Source organism: Notothenia rossii (genome assembly GCF_949606895.1).
Source record: "Notothenia rossii genome assembly, chromosome: 6".
NCBI classification, from domain to species: Eukaryota; Metazoa; Chordata; class Actinopteri; order Perciformes; family Nototheniidae; genus Notothenia; species Notothenia rossii.
The window spans coordinates 23,923,239-23,945,976 of NC_136909.1; the positions used below are offsets into that span (position 1 = coordinate 23,923,239).

At 41.1% G+C, this 22,738-nt stretch overlaps 1 protein-coding gene across 2 annotated transcripts in view; it reads left to right on the top strand.

Annotated features, from left to right (window-relative positions):
- The window catches only part of sema6a (sema domain, transmembrane domain (TM), and cytoplasmic domain, (semaphorin) 6A), a 105,451-nt gene that overhangs the window by 28,666 nt on the left and 54,047 nt on the right, over positions 1-22,738 (top strand). For both annotated transcript variants that reach the window (XM_079689167.1, XM_079689168.1), the window contains exons 2-3: positions 14,311-14,488; positions 15,338-15,455. In XM_079689167.1, coding sequence (XP_079545293.1) covers positions 14,389-14,488; positions 15,338-15,455 — 218 coding nt within the window. In that variant the 5' untranslated portion in view covers positions 14,311-14,388. The remainder of the gene's footprint in view (positions 1-14,310; positions 14,489-15,337; positions 15,456-22,738) is intronic.

The following is a 22,738-nucleotide window of genomic DNA, read 5'->3' on the forward strand; positions in this document are numbered from 1 at the left end:
ACGCCCACCACCTCACCGGCTGACTGTAACACAACACCTGCAAGGGCAAGCACATAGCCACATGCTGGATCTCACAACAGCCCGTCACTGCACTCTCCTTCCTCAGTCTCTTCACACTTCATCCTTCATTATCACTCAGACTGCGAACAATAGGTCAGGGCTGAGGTTCTCGCCACACTCCGTCTGGCTCTCTTTGCTTTTTATTTTCCCCTCCTCCGCCCTCTTATTCTGACAGGAAGTCGTAACTGCAGATCTTTAGATGTGGCCTGAGTGGGGTAACGGAAGAGATTAGAGGGTTAGAAGGTTAAAGATGAAAGCCAGAGGAATTTAGTTTTTTTAGCAGAAGCCTTGTCTGTGTGTGGTATATTTGCTATTCACTAACACTATGTCTGCTGTGAAAAAAAAAAAGTAATCAGTATTTGTTGGCGTGAAATGGAAGGCTGTTAAAGCTTTTATCACTTGAGAGGAACAACACTTAGTGAGTTATGGTGTGAAAAAGAGCACAAGATAAGAAAGAATAATTGTATCCTCCACCTTCCAGATTGCACATTTTCAGCAATTATGTAAGATTATTATAAACAGTAAACATCATTTTTTTCTTGCACTCTGCTGATTATAAAAATGCTGTTACATTGTGACTGTTTTGAATGAATTATAATGCATCTGTTGTCTAATCTTTGCTGAACATACTTCTCACTGGTGTCAAATTCCTAAATTGCGTAACCTAAACCAATCTGATTTTAACATGATAAAAGGTTGATTTAAATGTAAAATGTTTTGCTTAAAAAGTGTTTTCCAATGACTGATGATTAAAGTGATTCAGTAAATAAAAGAGTAGTGTAACATTTGAAAAACATTGCATTAGGCAGCAATCTTTGTTTTCAAGGACCCAGAAACATCAAGTATGTTGGCAGTGTTTGTTTCGTATGGTCTATCTAGTGAAAGTAATAAGCATTAACCACAACAAATGTAGCCCTTTCATTTGTGACCTGTTGCTCGAAAGCTAACCTGGTTGTGCCTGGTCTGGTCTGGTCCAGCTCAACTCAGATTTGAGACCCCCACAAGGGAAATGTACAGCCATGATGTATAGCCCTAGCACTGAATTAATGCAACCTTTCCATTAGAAAAATTGCATGACACAGCTAATATAAGAAGCCAGCAATCACAAAGACGCTGTGACGCAGCATGGAAAATAACTTATCGGGGAACTGTCATCTGCGCTTTGCCGTAAATTCTGACGGGAGGAAGAGAAAGAGACTGCAAGTGTACATGTTGCTGTGGAGTGGAAGAAATAAGCTAGAGAAATGCTGAGAACGATCTTGTAAAAGTCTCATGTGACACTTGAAATACATTTCAACTCAAATTAGGTTGTACATATTATAACGTTTATGAAATTCAAACGAGGTGATTTGGATGTAATTTCATACTGTTCTCCACCAGAATGTGATTTTGAGGTCTCTGAAGTAGAACCAGTGTTCATTGAAACCCTACACTGTAATTACAGCATAATTGCATATGAGAAACACGAGAGTCTCAACAGCTGTTAAACAAAGACAAGGTCAGATTCTCTTTGTTTTCACATCATATTTATTATAAATCATATGTGTCTTTCCTTCTTTTTTCTGTTTTACAATGTATTCTTATGTCAAGTCTAGGAACCCAACATATTCTGTTGTAAAGTGACCTCCCTTGGGAAAACAACATGTATTTTTACTTGTCACACACTGTTACATTTACAATTAGAATGTGTACTATTCAGCCATGCTCCCAAACCAGCCAAGCGTTTAAAGTGCTATGGGCACTTGCATTACCATTACATCACTTACAGTAGCCAACAACTAGGCGAACATCAGGAGGATTACAGTTATTTTCCCTATGCTGATAACATGACATTTTTACTTGATTCACTTCTATCCTGAGGCTTTCTTTCACACTGCTGCATAATATGAACCGTTGGTGCTGCAGAGCTGCTTCTCTGTATTGATTTTGTGGTCTCATTATAAAGAATACACCTCTCTTGTGGCACCAGTATTCATACAGCTTATTACATAAACCCAGCATTCAGAGTTTATTAACTCACGCTCCAGTACCAGTCATGCAAATAACTTCTTTGACATTTAAAAAAAAAAAACATCACATCCTATTTATAACTTGTTGTTGCAATATTAATTGTTGTCAAACAAGCTCACACGGGCCCCAAAGTGCTGTATGCACAGCAGCCCTAAACACATCTTGAGTTAACTGAGGTTAACTAATAATCCAGCCCCATGTGCGTACACACCTAAAAGGATTTAGTTTGCAGGATCATAGTTAAGTGATATTGGATAATTAGCCTACACCACTAAGTAGGCTTTGTAGTTAATTCCTTCAACATATTGCGTATAGATTTTATTTAATATTTATTGTTGTTCCTTGCACATGCTGAGATTGTTATACAAATCACAGCAATGTAAAGGACATACATTGTTTAACTTTTAATAAATGCACAGCTTTTTTAAGTATAAAATAGCATTTTTCTGCAACATAACTGTCTACCTTTTGAACATGGGATAGACATTTTACTCAAGGTGTAATTTAACACAGAATGCAAGAAAATATAAAAATTACTCTTTTTAGTATTAGAAATGACCTCAGGTTTTCAATGAGGTGGGACTTGGCTCTTTCTACAGTAGTCCTGTTTTGTTGTTGCCATGAGACGTGTCTTACAGCTAGCTAGCAACAGACATGCTAGTCAACATCATTGTGGGTAAAGTGACACAACTGGTCTAATTGCCCTGATTGGCTTGGCTCTAATCTGGTTTAGAGACAGAGACATCGGTTTCCTGGAAGATTAAATGCTTATATGTCTTTGAAAGCATCCTTTTCTTCCATCTTCCCTCTATTTCTTCTTGTATTTCTTACTTCCTTTCATTTCTGCTCATGATTTCTCCTGCAGTGTAATTTTTTGGCAGTTAAACCAGCCTTCAAATGATATTCCCCATGTTGATCACTGTGGTTCCTGCATTGCCTCATCTTGTGACATAACCGTAATGTTAATGACAATCAACACTGGTGCAGACTGACAACATTTATTCGCAATAGGCTTTACAACATTGTGTAATACTTTTTTTTCAAACATTTTGTTTTGCACATTGCCGGGGTGTCTCAATGATCTGCCTGCCTGAGCATTGTCATCTCGTTCATTAGTTTAGAGCTGGATACGAGCTACATCACTCCTACAATATGGTCCGTGGAGATAACAACATTCAGAGAGATTCATTCTGTACATTGGCAATACAACAGCTACTGTGGAGCAATGTGTTGTCAGTCAGTCACTGTGGCCCTCGTGCAGCAGCAAGATTGAATGTCCTGATTCATAATGCTATTGGATATAATGCACTAACAGAAAACAAGATACTCTGTTATCAGTATCACAACATCAAGAGCCAACACAGAATGTAATTGTGTTTAGTTTATTCTGTCCTCCATTATAAATATAAATTTCCCTGTCATAGAGGGAAATGACGAGAAACAGAGTCGGTGGGATGATGTTTTATTCCATTGTAAAGATGTATGTGGTGTTTAGTTGCAGGGAGGGCATGGGAGCTAAGAGAAGGAGAGACAAAATGTGATGAACAGAGAAGGGGGAAGCAATACAAGAAATAGAGAGAAAGAGAGAGAGAGAGAGCATAAGAAAGTGTGTGCTACCGGCATGCTTCTCTCTCCCTAACCCATGGCCAGCACATTACCTACATAGAGATCAGCATCATGCTCAGTCAGATCTGATAGGACGGTTGCTGTGGAACCGAAGGCCACCATCCAGTTATCAGCGAGGACGCAGGCTCAGTCACTTAGCATAATGGAACCTGCTTCAAATGAAAAGAAAAATGCCATTAACAGATCTAAGTTCATTTTCTGTGATTGTGAAACAGCATATGAAATCATGCTACAGTTGCAGACATTATGACTGAAACAGATGCATGTCTTGTGTTAACAAGCAGCATTAATTATGATATAGCGTGGCATTTCTATGGCTGGCTTTTACTTTTTTTGTTTGGTCCTAAGGACATTTAAATGATGATAAGCTGACGTTCCCAGGTTGCTCCTCGCTAATCGTGCAGTCACCAAAAACTGCACGATTGATGGATTGTTAAAAAGTGGCGCAATTACACTTGCTGCGAAGCTTTCTGAACAGCAACAGTGACAGCATTGCAATAGGAAGACAATGAGGCAGAGATAGAGATTGAATCACACCTTGTAGAACTCCGAAGCACACCTGTTATGAAGAAGCAGGAGGCTGTGCGATGTGAAATCTGCACCAGATGGGTACCACGACAGAAAAGCATCACACCTCTTCTTAGGTTCCCTACAGGCCACCCGCTCATATCCTGTGTCTGCTTTTCCTGTTAAGCTGCAAGGAGAGGGAAAGAACACAACACAAACAGCTGCAGAAGAAATTCAGTGAATATATATATATAGTCTTGACATTGCAAACTAAATACTTGGAGGGAATTTAGACCTCTTTGCCAGATGTCTTAAAATGTCTCTCACAGAGTCGTACCGCAACAGGGTTAAACAAAAGCGCTATTTTACCATCAAGGTCTCTCTGCCTCTTTCAAAGAACAGAGATAATGTTGTTGTTTCCATGTATTCATAAAAAGGCCTAACATGCCATATTGATTATAACATTATAGCTACTTAGTCAAGGTACAGCAAGGATAAAACATTATAATTATATATATATATATTATGTCTTTCCTTCAAATCTCCTTGAGCATGTTATATCCATAGTTAAAACCACTTAGTGAGCCGTTGTTAAATATTGACTTTGAGACTTTTCTCATTTACAGTCCGTGTCTGTCCAGGAAAAGGGTTTGTAACTATTACTACCTCTTGAGCCAGACAGCTATTGTTTTATTGATTGCGCATTCTCTTAAATATGTGGGAGAACTACCCCAGGTACACAGTTTCCCTCAGCTATTTCTCCTATACTCCTCTACAGTAAATACCCAATCTAATTTCTGCTATGACTCAAAGTACTTACTGTATGCATGAATTGCTGCAGGTCTATCAAGCTTTCCCCTCTTCCCGTTAGCGAGACAGTTTCTTCCCCTTCTTGAAATGACATAAAAAAATCATTTTAGGTCTCATGCATTTTGGATTTGGAAATACTTAACCAGAGACTCACACAAATGTATTCCCTGTTATTCTTCTCTGTGCTGATGGCTAAGCTGATGTTTACTGAGGACAGGAGCCTGAGGAGGATGTGTTTAACCCCTTCAAGACCTATCCGCCCCTGCATTTAGTTCCTCCTACTGGACACACAATTTAAACCATATTCTCCTATATGTTTAACCCCAGGCACCCTAATTTACAGCAATACTTGACTCACAAACATTACAGGCTGGGAGTCCCAGGATTGTATCATGACTAAGCATAGCATGGCATGACGCAGTATAGCCTGCAGGAGCCCCGCAGTTGGCCTCCGTAAAGTGAGTTTCCAAGTAAAATGTGCATAAGCCGTTTGACAGTTACAACACCCCCATCTCTGCTCCATGGGGCGCTGAGCTTCAGTCATTCCACCCTTTCTCTCTCTGTGGAGTTAATGTGGCATTTAGCTCAGTGACATTCTGCCATTTTTCACTGCTATTTCTTCTCTGCTGCACCTCAGGAAAAACACAGAGTCTCAGTTTGTCTCCTCCAGCTCCCCCTGCTCTTTTGACCAGAGTCAAACTCAACACTAGACAAATGATCTTTACGAATGAGGACCAGCTCCTCAATGGATTGACAAAAGTGTGGCCTTATGTTACGAGGTATATTAAGAGAAAAGGACAGGGCGATGTCAAAGAGAGGCAGGCGGAGTACGCATCAGGCCAAAGGGATAATTGGATCAAAAGAGAGACAAAGGCCATGTGCTACCAAGCATATCCTTATCAGCAGCAATTTTCTCTGCCTTTGCCCACACTGCTCTGTATCAGCTGCGTCCAGGTTGATTAAGTTGCCCCGCTTATATCATCACCAACGATGATTGACAGCCTGAAAAGGTTCTGATATTTAAATGAGTAACCTCGTTTTCTTTTGGGGTCAATCTCTTAAGCACCAGTTGTGTCTCTATGTGACGTTTGTTAGGCTTTGTGTTGTGTATGTGTGGTTGAATGTGTGTCACAGAGTGGGGGCTTGTTTTGATTGATAAATGCTTTTCCCAGACAAAGCAAATAAGCACTTTTATTTCTTTGCTGAAGGTGAACATAGAGTAAGGAGGATGAACAGAGTAAAGAATAGGAGTAATGGTGATAATACCAAAGCAAATGTTTTCATCCGTCTTAGGAGGTAGTGAGGGAACATTGAGCACAAATGGCTGTGTTGGCCAGATAGACAGAGAAAAGAGGACTAATAGTCTATAGCCATGCTAGCAGCTCTGTAAGGCTGTACATAGACATAGCATTGCTTTCAGCTAAATGCTAATGTCAGCATGATCCATGTATGTTGATGTTTGACTTGATCATTGAACTAGATGATCCAATGTGTTTTTGACTAATATAGCTCCATGAAACATCCACAGAGTCATTTCGGGAGCTCATCACAGCCTAAAAAGTTCATGACCTACTTTTAAAAACAATGTAGTTAGTTGTTGGTAGTTATCTCATCTCATCTTTCTCCTCGGTTGATTTCTGCTGGTGGCAGGGTTGTTGCGATGTCAGTTTACTTTGGATCATTCCCAGAAAGAGAAAACCCATGAACCTCCCCTCCTCTTTCCTCTTCTGCTATCTTTTCCTTTCCTTTTAGTTCCTTTTTTTCCTTTCCTTTTAATTTCCTTTCCTTAACTCTCTTGTACACGTATACCTTTTTTTATATATATGTTAATTTGCTACAAACAGTGTTCAATATATCATCAAAAAGGATATCCATTGCTTTGTGATAGATCATTGTTTTTAATGATTAAAAGGCACAGATGCATGTCCAGGCCTAATAGCTTTTAGATCAGAGGCAGAGTTGTAAAGATAGCAGCTTATCTCCAGTCACTGAATCTCTTTGTTAGGTTGCTGTTCTTACTATTTGGCGCTTTTCCTCTGTTCTGTCGCTGTTCTTCTGTCTCTCGTTCCCTCTTTTCTGTTTGAGTCGTCTTTGGCCTGCATCCAGAATCAATCCGTCACCTCTTTAAAAGGAGACATTTTTGCATTTGGGCTTCTGTTTCAAAAAAGGGCCTACAGCGACAGGGTGCCTCATTCATGTCCACTTCATTGTCTTTTAATAATCAAACCATGATGGATCACCACCACACAGATATCCATTTAAAAGCAACATCTAAGGGATGAAAAACAAGGGAGGAAAAGGAAAACACCAGCATGCTTTTTGATAGTTCAAGGACTACTTGTGGGAGTGTGAATGCCAAAGTCTGTGTCTGTATTTGTGTGCTTATATTGGATGCTAGTTGGCTCTTGTATGAAAAAAGAACGTCTGGTTCCTCCCTCTCGCTCTTCTCCTCTTATCATGGCCTCCTGGGTTCATACAGACAGCTCCTCCTGTCTTTTCTGTCTGATTTATCAGGCCAGTGTAAACACCTGCCAGTGTATCCACCCTATGTGGGGGCCCTAGGTGGTTGGATCTGTTCCATTTTTTTTTTTATCCCATACTTTTGATCAATGTATTTTTCTTACCTGGCTGTCTTTCTTATCTGGAATCTTCTTATACTTTTCATCCTCATCCAAAACACAATTTCCTCTAGCCTGCCTGTGAACAGGGGTTACTATGGGCAGTGGTCGAAAGCTCTGTTACTTTAGGCAATATGGTATTTTTGTGTGTGAGTTGTAAAAGTGTACACTTTAAGTGTGGTCTGGTATTCTGGCTGTTGTGTTCACACTTATGTGTAAGGTCTGTTTCTGCTCTGTAACACCGTGAGATTGTCACACAGCAGAAATGTCTAAAGTCCCTGGAATTCCCCCGCCGTTATTTATCCACCTGTAAAATCGTTTGGCTTTTATTCAGTTCCAGCAATCATGAAAAGCAACTGGAAAAGCAACACACAGACAAACTACTCTTTTCCCTCGGACATGCTTTTTACTACTTCATATTTAAAGGGTTGGTTTGTATTCAGTATTAAGGCATGCACTTTGCAACGGAATTTATACATTAAAGCTTGAAACAATGTGTTTTTCTGCACAGAAACTACTACTACTTCAAACTACTTTCTACCAAATAAATAGTTGTTTTGACAGTGTTGACTATTAATGATCATGAGTAACAGGGACCAATATGTTTCTTCATCATTGGTTAAACCAAACATGATATTACTTCACACAATTCCTGAATGGTTGCAAAAACACAAACACACTTTATGGTACTCTGCTTGCGTAACCTATTACAATATTCCAATTAAAGATACAAATAGCAGTGCTTCTTTCACATGTGGGAATGGCCACAATTAGAGACACATAGCAGCGCGTTGCCACTAAGCTAACCCTTCTCAGTCGGCATGCCTGTCATCTGTAAAACCTTCAGCACCAATCTGCGGACATTACCCAGACTGCCAAATATAAACACAAGCCGGCTGCGCTCGTATCAAAGCTGTCAGACAGCCTTTTTGAGAGTCTGCTACTACCTTCATATTGAACACTTCCTCCAGCCTTGATTATAATCAAAAACTCATGTGCAAAAAGACAAGTCTCTCTTATTCTCAGTAAACAAAATAAGACATGCTCTTAAAACACAATGTCCACTAATGCACATTTTAATCATGTGGCATGCAACACAGCAACAACCTAAATTGTGTCGCTATGTAAAGCCACTTATACATGGCAGCTATTCAGAAGTACTTAAAGTACAGACTGACGGACATGCAGCAAGCAGTGAGGAACATAAACAAATAAAAACACAAAATAAATCGTACAAGTGGTTTGTATAACACATACATTCTAATCTGAAGCTACCATCGACTACAACGTTTAACAGGCCTACCAAAGCTGCTATCTGATTGTATACCACTAAGCTTAAGGTGTAGTAGGGTTTAGGATTGATAAAGGACTTAGTTAGGGCTGAAACAGAACAGCTGTGTCCAGTTTTAAAGTCCATCTTTTTGTTAATGCTGTGGTTCTGTAACAACGCCAGACTACTTCCTCCTCTTTTTACTCCAGGGTAAGCATTATCTATTTTTGAGTATTTTATTAAATCTAAGATTTTCAAAATGTATCAGTACTCCTTATCTGAAAGAGACACAAAGCAGGGATTCTCACATATGTATAAAATAGAGTTGCATATAATACTGGCTCTACAATAACGTGATGGCCAGTCTAAATTGCCATTTATAAACATACTTTTTATGCTGCAAACAATACTAAGCTATTTAAAGGATCTTTTGCAGCCAATGCAACCAGTTTGCCATAATTAATAGGTGCCGCACAGTGATTTGACACATTTAGTAGGCTGCTCTGAAGTCCATCATCAACAGGTCTGCTCTGATATAATTAAATGGCGGTCTCTCACTTCATTGCGCTCTCTGATGGCTTGCACAGTGGGGGCCTTTAGGAAATGAATGGCTGGGACTTTCTCAAGATTAACTAGTTCTATGAATGTGTGTGTATGTTGGGAAAATCTGCCCAACCAAGCTTAGTTATTTGTGTTTCTCTGTTTGTTTGCGCACTTAATTAACTAGACTGCCATACTGAATGTTTCCTTCCTTTTCCTCACCTGAAGCCCACCAGGGCTGACCATGTTATTCTAATACATTTGTTAACACACATGTATTGAAAAAAAACATGTGTTAACACACATGTATTGTGTGTATATTTAAGTTCCACGCACCCGTAGCTAACATGTTGATGCCACAGCAAAAAATAACATCATTAGGCCTGATAATGTGTTTATTGTTCAAGCTAATGCCGTTTTAGGAAATTGCCCCCATGGGGTTGCTCTGTCTGGGAAGAGAAAGTGTGTGTCAGTCTGTGTGTGTCTTTGATTCTTTAGCTGATTTAAGTTGTATCATTTTGCTAATATAGTTTGATTTTATTTGAGTTTTTTCATTTTTTTTTCATGTAGCTGAGGGCAGAAGGATACGGAGCGACTGAGGAGTTTGTTTGAGTTGAAATGTGTGCTAGTTCACATGTCTGTAGTAATTCAAAAGATGGCATGGGTATGTAGAGAAATTCTGGGAGGTCCTTGTGTTTTTATTACCTGCTGGTGGCCTCCTGCCAGCAACCGGTTTGATTAACACTCCTTTCTCTGCTGAACACACATGCACAAACACACTAATGCACACATACACACAAAAGCAGCTACTCTATCATTGAAAGAGTGCAGAAAGTGTAAGGGAATAGCTGCTAAGGTTATTAAAATGTTATCTATTAAAGCCCAAGGAGGAGGCACAGTGATCTTTATGTTGTTTCTTTGGTTGCTTTTCGAGGAGAGCTTGCAAGAGAAGAAATTCAGACACCTCCACACACACTTTCACCTGCGCAAGTGTGTTTCAGTGGTTGTAGGTCAATCATTATTGCAGTTTGAGCGCATGTTCTGGATCCGAAGCCTTCATTTCTGGATGTTCTCAGATTGTCTGTGTGTCTATAGTGCTGCACAAAAATAGAATTTTTGATGAGGATTCAAAACACACAAACCGTTACACTCACACACAAGGAAGCAATTTGCTCTCCCACAAAAAGAGCGTAATTCGGTAAAGACAGACTGCGTATCGCTCCCTCCTGGTACCCATGTGTGGCAGCTGGTAACAAAAGAGCTACTGGGAGTTTCATTTAAGTCGTTTTGTGCTAAATGTATTTAGTGTATCACAGGAGGCAGCATGAGACAGCTTCTAGCATTTTATTACACACCATTTATATAGATGGAGGATGTGCCTTGCCTTCAGCAGCCAACATACAAGATCAATGTCTGGATGGATCAATGTCTATGATTAATCCCATGAGATGCATTACAATGATACTACAGCATCTACAGTCACATGATTAGGCAGCTATTCTAGCTCCACATTTCATTGTGACATAATGTTAAAAATATAATTACATAATTATTTCCATGTATTGGGCTCTGGTAGAGATCACATCTTGTGTTCTTGCTCATTGAAACTCCCATCCGTCATTCACTATGGAAGCTCCCTGAGGGCTAACCTCTCTGCCTCATGCCACTTCCTGGTCATCAATCAGTCAATTACTGGAGGACTTCCGGCTCAAGGTTCAGGAGAAAAACTAATTTTAGTCCAGAGGGTTTATTGTACCGTGAAGAGACAAGACAAAGACAGCTTTTTTGTTTACAATTTGTAGAGAAATTGAATACACGGCGCAAGTGTAGCTCTGTCAACCTTCACTTTATGATAAAGGTAAGGGTGAGGGGAAATCCATTTTGGTATTTTTTCTTTTTATTAAATATAGAATGTGGTAAAGGAAAAACAGGGCTAGGATAAGAGGAGTAGGCCATTGAGTAAGAAAGGAGGGAGGAGAACGGATTGTGAGATCAAGGTCGTACCCATGCTTTAGTATTGGTATTCTCCTCAGTGTTAAAGTGATTCTCCCTGTGAATAGTGTTTTCATTCCTCCCCTGAATGAGATTCACAGGAGCATAGAAAGAGAGAGAGAGAGAGAGCTATTCTGCTTTTTAAGCCCCCCCCGTTAGTTCCCCCCTTCGAACATACAATAGCGAATGAAAATACAGAGTGGGATAAACAACTTTTATCAGACTGAATCACATAAAATTGACTATTTTATTCAATTCTTCATCCCTGAAGCACACCTTACTCTATCTACCCTGCAAAATCTCACCCCTAGAGCTTCAACTGAGGATGAAACCAAGGGCTTTATGCAAATTAAATGCTTTATTCTTGATTAGATTACAGACGCAATAATTGTCTTGGATGATTTATGGGTGTAATTTGTTGTCACAAACTGCAGGAGAGAAAAACTCAGTTGCCATGGTTTGTGCAATAAAGACATTACATCAACACAATTTAATGCATCTGCTATAAAAATTCACTTCAGCTGGTTTACATACATTACATGAGAAAATGAGATTGTTGAGGACATTCCGTTTTCATCTTCCTGGTGTGTTTTCCAGGAAACAGGCAGTCATCATGCTTATTGAGTGAAAATAGGGAGTCAACAGTTGGCACGAAAAATGATACTAAGAGGAAAGTAAGGAAAGTACAAGCATGCAGGTGGTTCTTAACCTGCGGGCAGGGGCTGCCGGGCCTCGGAATTAGCCCTGAGCGAAAAAATACTAACGCACTTAGCACAGAACTCACGGTTTAAATAATTTATTACTTATCGGATCTGCACAAACAAGTTATCATTAAAGCTGAGATTCCACAGATTCTAGAGGTATAAGTATTATCACTGAGCGACCAGAACTCAGGCCAGGGAAGGCAAACCCAGACAACACACCACGTAGCTTTACGGAGCCAAAACGGCAAATGTCTTACCTTTGCTGTTTTTCTGATCAAAAGTTGTGTTCAATGGCATTAAAACGATAAAACGCTGCTGAGATCCATAGGTTATCCAATGTCTCTGTGTCACTTTGAAATGATTACCATCCTCATATTTATGGCTATAACCTAGTTTTCAGTTTTCAGAGCGTAACATAGCTTTCGGTTTGGGCAAGCTGCGTGCCCATCACTCTCATTCCTCAATGGTAACGTGTAGGTGGATTTAGGAACTTCCCTCTCGATTGTATTGGCTCTAAAGCCCCGGACACACCAAGCCGATTTTGGCCATCGATGGATGTCAGGCCGACGATGAGCGTCCTGTAACCCTACTCAGATTGATGTGTCCCGCACCGTCGTATCTTTTCGTGCTGACACCTTTTTCGCCGAAAACCTACCGATTCGACATACAATCGGCCAAAGGCTGTTGGTCAAATAAATCCCTCTGATTGGCTGTTCAGCTAGCGAATCAGTGTATGAGAAGCGAAACGGAAGTGAGGGACCCAAACAAACTATTAAGAAGGCAAATCTGAGATTTCATTTAACTCCAGCTTTCGACACAGGTTCGGGAAAGCCCCATGAGCTTCTCGCTGTTGAGTGAAAATGGAACACACACGCTATTTGTTGTTTGTTTATATCACGCAGTCTGTTCTTCTTCTCTCGGTTATCACGCAGTCTGTCTTCCGGTTGTTGCCTCTTTTGAATGACGAATACACACTACCGCCACCTGCTGGTAAGGAGAGTTATTGCCACTCACACATGCGCAGTTCGTATGTGCAACTTGGCCGTCGGCTGAAGTCTTTGCGGTGTGTTTCAGTGCAACACATGGCCAAGACCTATGGCCAAGACGCAAGAGACGTGAGGCGACGCAACAGTCGGGTCCGTCTGTGTGAGTTCTTTGGTGTCAGCTTGGTGTTTCTCTACCTTAACGGTTCAAAAGAGGTGTTAATCGTGAAGCTTTTAGTCTACTATCCCATCATTCAAGGGTGATTTTCACTATAAGTAATGTTTTTTTTGGTTCAATCTGAATTTACTTTAAAATAAAAAAAATTATATATTGATTCTGACTTTTCTACATCCAACTCACAGGTTTATCATTGCTTTTAGAAAAAAGATTATTAATTTACCCCTTTTAGAAGTAAAGATATAGTCATTTGTTCTGGGAATGTCATTTTCGAGCCTGAGACCTGAAAAACAGGCTCAGGGCTAAACAGGTTAAACCAATCCTATGGTGAATTAGGGAGTTTATTAACTGTTCCAATGTGATGGTGGTCATCGGACTTTAGGAGTTACGATGTGGAATCGCTACCCTTGTAGGTGAATGACAAGTGGGTAAATGAGGTACTTGCCAAACCACCCAGCCCCATCTCCAGGTACTGCCGATACTTTAGAGCAGGCTAATCTCAACAAGAGCTCACCCACTTCACTAAGACCCTGCCACATACAGAGATAGAGAGAGAGAGGGACAGAGGCACAGAGATTTTCTCTTTCTGACATCGATCTATGACGCATATTAGCACCATAATCCAATTAATTCTGTTTCGCTTGCAACACAGCTCACTTGAGTCATCGAAAATGCATATATAAATATATCTCTGACAGATTGAAATGGGTTGTGCAAATTGCACAAACAGCTTATTCAGGTGGACTTGAAATTGTTTGGCTAACTACTTTCTTTTTCTGCCTCTCCTCGCTCTCCCCCCTTATGCTTCTGTGTTTCTTTGTTTCACACAAAGAATGCAGAAACTGCGGAGGAAATGTAATTGAGGAGGCAGTCAGGTGAAAACAGATTTGTCTGAAAAACTTAGTTTTTTCTGTTGGTTTTTTCCTCCTGTCTTATATCCCCCCATATATTTCCTTCATCCCTCTCTATCTCCTCCCTCATATTCTAACCACTTCTTTCTCTTTTTGTGCAGGCTGAGGTAAATCTTTAGCACCAGCAGAGGACCAGCAGTAGCAGCAGCAGCAGCAGCAGCAGCAGTGTTGGTGCGACCATGAGGTCAGAGGCCTTGTTACTCTACTTCACGCTACTGCAATTAGCCGGGGCGGGTTTCCCCGAAGACAGCGAGCCTATTAGCATCTCACACGGCAACTGTAAGTATATACATCTTTCTTTCTTTCTTGCACACTGTCCTTCCTCTCATTACTAGTCCTCCCTTGCTCTCTCCCTGCACTCTGTTCCCTGCACTCTGTTCCCTATCCTCTTTGTCTTCCCCTTCGCAAATCCCCCTTCTCAGTGTCTCTCTCTCGTTTTATCCTTTTGCTCTGCCTCATCCCTCTCAACCCTTGCTTCCTCTGCAACCCCCACCTCCCTCTTTACTGAATGCACTTTGGAGGCATGGAGTGTAATTTGGCGCCCAAGGATAGGCCCTCGTCACACACTAAAATGAAGGACTTAAAGCAGCATTTGAAACGGAGCCCACCCTACATCAAAGGATAATCCGTTATTTTTCTGTTGGGCTTCTAATGCTGTGTGTGATAGTGTAAATGCTGTTGCAGGCTACAAAGACGCGGCCATTGTTCCTCTCTGGGTTTATCTTTGTGTCTCCCTCCATCCTGCCCCGTCCTGCTCTTTGGACCTAACGCTGCACCTAACGCCGCTGGCCAGGAGAGCAGAAAGCGAGGCCAGCCAGCCTCACATAGACCTGCTCCTCTATCAGAGTGTTTTTTTTCAAATTAAGCGCTTTCATCCTGAGCCACTAGCAATAGCAAAATTGCATGGTACAGTGCAGCAAAGTTTTAGTCTACAATTTATGGTCACTAGAGGAGCTAAGCCAACAACTGTGATGGTGTGGTGTTTTTTTTCATCCAGCTAAGACACATGGGTTGATATTTGACCTAAAGTAAATGAGAAACTTGAAATAAAATGCGTCATTATTACTACAATTACTGCTTTTATAAACAATACACACACAGAGATTCATTTATGTCATCTCCTTTCAGACACAAAACAGTATCCAGCGTTTGTTGGCCACAAACCTGGCAGGAACAACACGCAGCGGCACAAACTGGACATCCAGCTCATCATGATCATGAACAGGACGTTATACATTGCTGCGAGGTAAGTGATAAGAACTATTGGTTCAGATTTATGTATATATCCATACAAAAGAGATACAATAGAAAATGATGTTGCTATTTCACACATAGAGACATTCAAGAAGACCATTTCTCAGTACTTTTCTTTGTGGAGTGTAAATGCCAGCCACTGTAGATTAGGATTACTGAATGATGAATGATTTTCATCAACTGTTACCAGTTTTAACTTGTTTTAACTTGCTAATGGTTGAGTGCTGTGAGATGTCAGGTTAGCATACTTAACTTTGGAGCCCTGTGGTGCTGTTCTCTTTCAAAGTTCTGGTCTCATAAGGGACTAATTCGGAGCAGAATGCTGAGACTTTAAAGCACTTTGCAGTCTGGACTTTTTCTTTCATTACCTCTTTGTTGTTTTCTATGTTGGGCTTGCCTTCTGCCGAAACCCCTTTTACCTTGTACTATGTCCCTGCAGACCTGTGGCCTGTTTTTAAAAAATCCCTAGGTAGACATACACACTCACACCAACACAAACCCACAAACTTATACAGATGAAAACAACAGTTGAAGAAAAGACGACCTGATATAATCCTCATTTATGCTCTAAATACAGTGTTTAGTCGAAAGCAATAATACACGAATAATACTGGCATTTTGTCTCTTCATTTGTTGGCAGCCAGGTTGCCCTTGCAAATCGATTCTAAAAAAAGTCTTTGTGCCTCTGCCTGGATGTCTTTTTACCCACTTGGGTGTCACCTACCTTTATTGATTTATGTCCATCAATCATTTCGTTTTTCACCTGCATGTCTTTAATTTAGTGTGACTCATCTTTCAAAGACAATATAGCTCAATAACACCATCTGGAGACATGGAGCAAACCAATATTGATTTCATCTTCTCTCTTGTCATTATTATGTTATGTTCATGTAGCTTCACCTCATGCAGAGTGATCAATCTGTAAACACAGGTTCATGTCCAAAGCTTCAACAGGCAGGTTTACCTTCAATGTTCCAGCAGCATTGAAACTCGCTTAATAAAATGGATCCTTATGTGGTTGTTCTGTGCCGTTCATGGCTAATTGAGTGGCAAGCTTGATTGGATACTGTTAAAAGCCACAATAGGGGTCTCTCTTTGTTTTCCTCCCAAGCATATCAAATTAAGTGGCTGAAGGAGGTGGCTGCTTTAAGTGGCAGAGCTATTTAACATATCTGTGGTCATTAAGAGGAGGTGTGTGGAAAAGGAAACAGGCCGAAAGAGAGAGAGAGAGTGTGTGTGTGTGTGTGTGTGTGTGTGTGTGTGTGTGTGTGTGTGTGTGTGTGTGTGTGTGTGTGTGTGTGTGTGTGTGTGTGTGTGTGTGTGTGTGTGTGTGTGTGTGTGTGTGTGTGTGTGTGTGTGTGTGTGTGTGTGTGTGTGTGTGTGTGTGTGTGTGTGTGTGTGTGTGTGTGTGTGTGTGTGTGTGTGTGTGTGTGTGTGTGTGTGTGTGTGTGTCAAGGCACCAGAGACTTTGGTCTGCCTGTCGCCCACCTGCTCCACATGGGGTTTCAGGGACCTGAGGGAAATGAGACAGAGGGTTTATTGGACGGGAGTGTGAGTGAAGAGGAGGGTGTGTATTGCCCAGTCGAGTACGCTCACCAGTTGTTGCAAGGATTTAAAAGTGATTTCTCGTGTGTGATATGTGGCCTTAAGTGTGCATGTGGTGGTACTTTTGGGATAACATGTGTTGGTGTGCCTGTTGGCCTGGGCACTGCAGCCTGTTACTGTGCCTGCAGTGAGATGTGTGTGTGTGTGTGTGTGTGTGTGTGTGTGTGTGTGTGTGTGTGTGTGTGTGTGTGTGTGTGTGTGTGTGTGTGTGTGTGTGTGTGTGTGTGTGTGTGTGTGTGTGTGTGGGTGTGTGTGTGTGTGTGTGTGTGTGTGTGTGTGTGTGTGTGTGTGTGTGTGTGTGTGTGTGTGTGTGTGTGTGTGTGTGTGTGTGTGTGTGTGTGTGTGTGTGTGTGTGTGGGTGGGTGGGTGGGTGGGTGGGTGGGTGTGTGTGTGTGTGTGTGTGTGTGTGAGGTCACCTGGAGCGCTGGTCCCACATTTGCATACTTTCTTGAAGCAGACTGGAATTCTGACACATGGCCCGAGGTATTTGACCCCTGAATAACTGGAATGGCTGCCTCAGATTAGACCCAGCCGGATGGCCGCCATTGATCCTGACATAGAGAAGAATGTTTGAGTCGATAACATGGACACACAAATGACGGCCAGTGCTCACATATCCATGGTCACTAACAGGATATCGATAAAGACATGTTAAAGTTAAATGACAAACAGTTCAAGGCAAAGAGAGGAGACTATCACCACTTCAGAAATCAATGTGAAAGTGAGCCAATAGTCTACACAGCAAGTCACGAGTCATGAAACAACGAACAATGCGGCAGGCAAAAAACTAGGCAACATCAATAGTTGCTTTTACGACGCTTGTCAAGTTAAATGACTTTTTTATTCTGATGCCAGCATCGCACAGCCTTGCCATCATGCCTCTAGACCAGTGAGCCACTCTTCTTGGTGTGCTGCAGCAGCTTGCAGATGGCCACTGTGAACGCAGTCCAAAGCTCAACACTGTTTCAGACTGTTTTTTGAATGGCTGCTCAGTGTATTAAATCTCTTTGGCTCCTGTTTTGGTGCTGGCAAAAGAATCAGAAGATTTTAAAGCTGTGAGATGTGGTAATCCATAGAGGGAATAAGGCACGTCTCTGTAGCAACAGAGAAACTCAGCAACAGATGAAGTCATTGATAATTCATCCTTGGGTTTGAGCCTTGAATCAAATGCATTGGTTGAGTGCAATCAGACGCTCTTTTTGCTGTCCTTTTTTCAGGCATTATATGTGGGCAGTAATTGAACAAAATGGCCTCTTTTAATAAGGTCAGGGCTTTACCAATATGTGTAAAATATGATTAGCCCACAAACTCATATTGAACGGTGATTATGAATTCAGTTCATGGCTATTTTCGTCCCTTTATATTCTGGACCTTACCATGACTCAGTTTCCATCAGGTGCATTATCCAGAGGGGCAGTACACGCTGATACGATACCAGACAGCTGTCTTTCTATACGCAGGCTTTCAAAAACATATTTGTTGTTCAGTTTTAGCATTGGACTGAGTATAGTGTTGATTTCTTTCACTTTCATCAAATTGCTGCTCTTAAAATGAAGGATGCATAATAAGTTCCTCTTTATGTCACTCGTTACAGATGCATTTGCACACTGAGAAAAATAGATGTGAATTACAGCAAGAGGGTTTTGTTTGTGAAGTTGTTGATGAACGTGTGATTCAACCTTGTACCAAGTTGGCTTATTTGCAGCTGCACTTTCAAACATTTTTATGGTAGCAAGCAATCAGCTGTATATTATCCAGGATAAACTGAGATATGATGTTTATTAAAGGATGGGTAATGAACATAAAACACGTCATGTCCCAGCTCATGGCTTTATGTGTCTGCTGTCATGTTTTGGTGTTTAGCAGCAGAGTCACGTTCAGTAAAAGCAATAAACAGTTTTTGATGCGGCTCTGAGAGATGGACACAGGAGGATTCCTATCCCAGAAGTCCATATTTCATGGTCAGGTTGAAATATGTACAGCAGAACTCATCACAGTGTAGTGGGAGATTTATCATTTTGATCAATAAAAATATCTCTGTGTGCAAGGGTGTGAACATGAAGATGGGTGTGTGGGTGTACAGCTGTAGCCAGAGCAGGCCATGTCATGTGTGTGTGTGTGTGTGTGTGTGTGTGTGTGTGTGTGTGTGTGTGTGTGTGTGTGTGTGTGTGTGTGTGTGTGTGTGTGTGTGTGTGTGTGTGTGTGTGTGTGTGTGTGTGTGTGTGTGTGTGTGTGTGTGTGTGTGTGTGTGTGTGTGTGTGTGTGTGTTTAATCAATAGATTTTATTGAAGCCACAAGCCATGTAGCTGTTTTGCAGACTTGTCCAAACTCTAATCTTCATTCTAACATATAAAGCTCATTGCTGTCAGTCCTAAAGATGCCAGTAGTAACCCGTGTGTGTGTTCCTGGACTTCTACCTTTGTGAGAACTGTTTTTTAATTAATTTTTTTGTAAGAACTCCATCAGCTGAAAAGGTCAACATTTCAGCAGCATTTGTAGTATAAAGAAAAACTATATTGTGGGATCAACGTGTTTCAGCTTGTGGCCTTTATCAGAATCTAAACATAGCATTGCAGAGTACAGTTAAGATGGGATTTCATATTTTTTAACTAAAGTGGGTCTATTTATGTAGTAATAGAGATCATTTCTATCAGTTAGCATAACATTGCAGTCATCAAAGTTATTGATGAGTTCCGATTAGTCTGATGGGAAAAGTGTTGAGTAGTCAGACGATTGGACAGGATTAAACAAGTTTACATTTTTGTCTGCTTATATAAGCGATTTCATATGGAAGTGAAGCCGAAAGTGAACACTACCAAAATGTTGTAAATAGTATATGTGCACTACAGGATTGCAACAGTTTGAAAGTGAGCAAGGAAGTAAGTAGGTTTGTAATCTATGATGGATGTTTCATGGTTTCAAAAAATGATTATTTGACTGCTTGCATTTTTCCTCTTGTTTGACTTCTTTATCATCAAAGTCACTAAGACTGCTATATTTTGTACAGCACTGGGAGGGGTGCTTTAGAAATAAACTTTTACTTACTTACTTACTTACTTACTAAGTTCCAAGATCGCAGCAACCTAATGTTAAACAATATCGAAGTTATGGATGGAAATTATGAAAAATGCAGAAACTTGACTTTGTCTTTGTAATAGGATTTAAAGACTTGCGGGGAAGGGACAATAATAGAATAAGGCAGACACTCCATGCATCATTTTGCATGCGTGTGTGTGTGTGTTTGTGTGTGTGTGTGTGCATGTGAGAGAATTTGTTACTGTATAGCGAGCATGCCACTGGTCTCTCCACATGCAGGGCATAGTCGCCATTCCTGGTCCTTAGTAGGCTTTCACCATGGTAACACCAACCACACTATGTTTACACCCTCTGGGGCTGGGAAGCATGGGAACCAGAGAGAGAGAGAGTGTCTGTGTGTGTATGTGTGTGTGGGGGGGGCAGTGAGAGACGGAGGGCAGGGAAGCTGTTTTAGAGTGTACGAAACCCAAATTTGAGGTTGGCGTTAGCACTCACACAGAGACACAAACAATAAACAAAGGCACAAACATGCACGCTCAAACACCCAGATTACGTTCTCTCGGGCGAGTCCTCTGGAACAGTCGGGCCTCTGTGGCGCAACTCTTCCCTGTCGGGTCTCTTTGGGTCTCGCAGTGGAGGCCACTAGAGTCTCCATTATTGTAGCTGCACCAAATCCTGTTAAAACCCACTAATGACTGGGATTACACGGTTGCCTCCGCTCCCTCTCAGCACCAGCGACATCCAGCCACGTCCACACTCTGAAACAAAGTTTGTAGCTCCAGCTGTCATAATCACCTGAATTAAAAGTTGGTAGAAGCTTCCATTCAAAATGTTACTCTGAAAATATGTAAATTTGAGCATATAGCAGTTTATCCAGCTAAAATACACAGTGAATGCCAATAGTAGTACATAATAGTAGATGTATGTTCTCCAATTTAGTATCAAGTTATTGTAACAGCACAGTGGGTTACGTGTTGTTGGAGCTCTGATTACTGTTAGTTTGACATTTAAACACACACATGACTCTAACTGTTAAAACTATAGTTGAGAAGAACAGTGTTAAAGTCAGAATACAGTGTCTATTTTAATTTGTGTTGGATGTAGAGCATGGAGAGAAAAAATATATGTGTAGGCAGGCCAGACTTGGTGTTTTGATATTGAGTTCTTTATACAAATACAGACTTTTTTCTCTTCAATAAACCTAGTTTATTTCATTGATTTAATTATTTACCGTTATTTATACCCTGGAAACTAGTTTTAGACAGCTATATACTTTAAGTATTGTTTCCGCATTACTGGCTGCTATCGGGTGCACATAGAATAGTGTTTATCCTAATGTCAATGCAATGCAAATTAAAAGTTGTCAGGCAATTTAAAATCTGTTTTAAATATCGAGATATTTGGATATATTGATGGTATGGTGAATTATAAAACATGGTTGTAATCCATCACATCTCGTTACCATGTGTTAAAATGTTAGGAATATTGCTGAAGGTCATGCTCTCTTAGTTGGTGTGCACATCATTAATTTATTGGCACAAATTAAGTTATTGGAAAGCACATTACTAACCTCAGAGTCAAAATTACTTATCCACTTACTGGGATCTCTTGCAAAAAACAGAAGATTTGAAGCACATGTTGAGACTACTGGATAGATTTCAATCAATAAATGTAAAATGAACCACATCTTTTATGCAGTTAGTATGCATGCCTGCCTAACTGACACAAACACACACACATACACTCATATGCACAAACTCACAAGAGGGGATGTGCAGAGAATGTAGAAAACCATAAGGAGAATCTCAACCTTCGAAAAGAACAACCTGCCTCAACTTTGGGGGGAGTGAACTCTGGCTTGTTGTATTTCATGCCATCCCATCAGCGAGGGCCTCTCCGTGCCCTCAGCCCATTCAGAACCTCAGCAACTGGCCTCACAGCCCAGAGGTGCCTGCTGGAGTCCCCAATCCATCCCTTTCACTTTGTTAAGGGGATTTGAACCAGGGGATGCAAAGACAATGCACAATGGACCCTCCTCCACCACTGATGATCCAGTTATGAACAGAGAGGAATATGGGTGAAGAGGGTGATGAGATAGAAAAAAGGGTGGGAGGTGGAGAGGAGGGTGGACGTGCAGGCATTTAGTTTGTGGAAAGAGGGGTGGTGGCAAAAGGTGTGGGGTGCATGCTAATCGGTTCCTCTCTTTACTGCTAAAGAAGTACTAGATAGTTTGACAAAGGCCCTGCAGATGGACACAGCTGGCCCTCAGTTACCCCAGAAGAAATGCGCTGTTATGAAAACGACATTCTTCCCCACAAAGCCCCTGTGTTCTCATGGTTACGCATGGCTCCATGTCCGACGGAGACCCTTGTACACTATCTCACACTCTTGCCCATGCTCACTTGGTCAACTGTCTTGTCTTGATCATTCAGCTCTTTCTGTGTCTGTTTTCATCCTATTACAGTGACTCCATATTTCTGTCTAAGAGGATGTTCGCATACCTTCCGTCCTACTCAGTGAATTTCGGGAAATGCAAAGCCCCCGACAAGTGATTCACATTGAAACCAATGTTCTGCACTTGTTGGTTGTCAAAGGCTTTTGTTATTTAGTTTTTCTAACGATCATACGGATTTG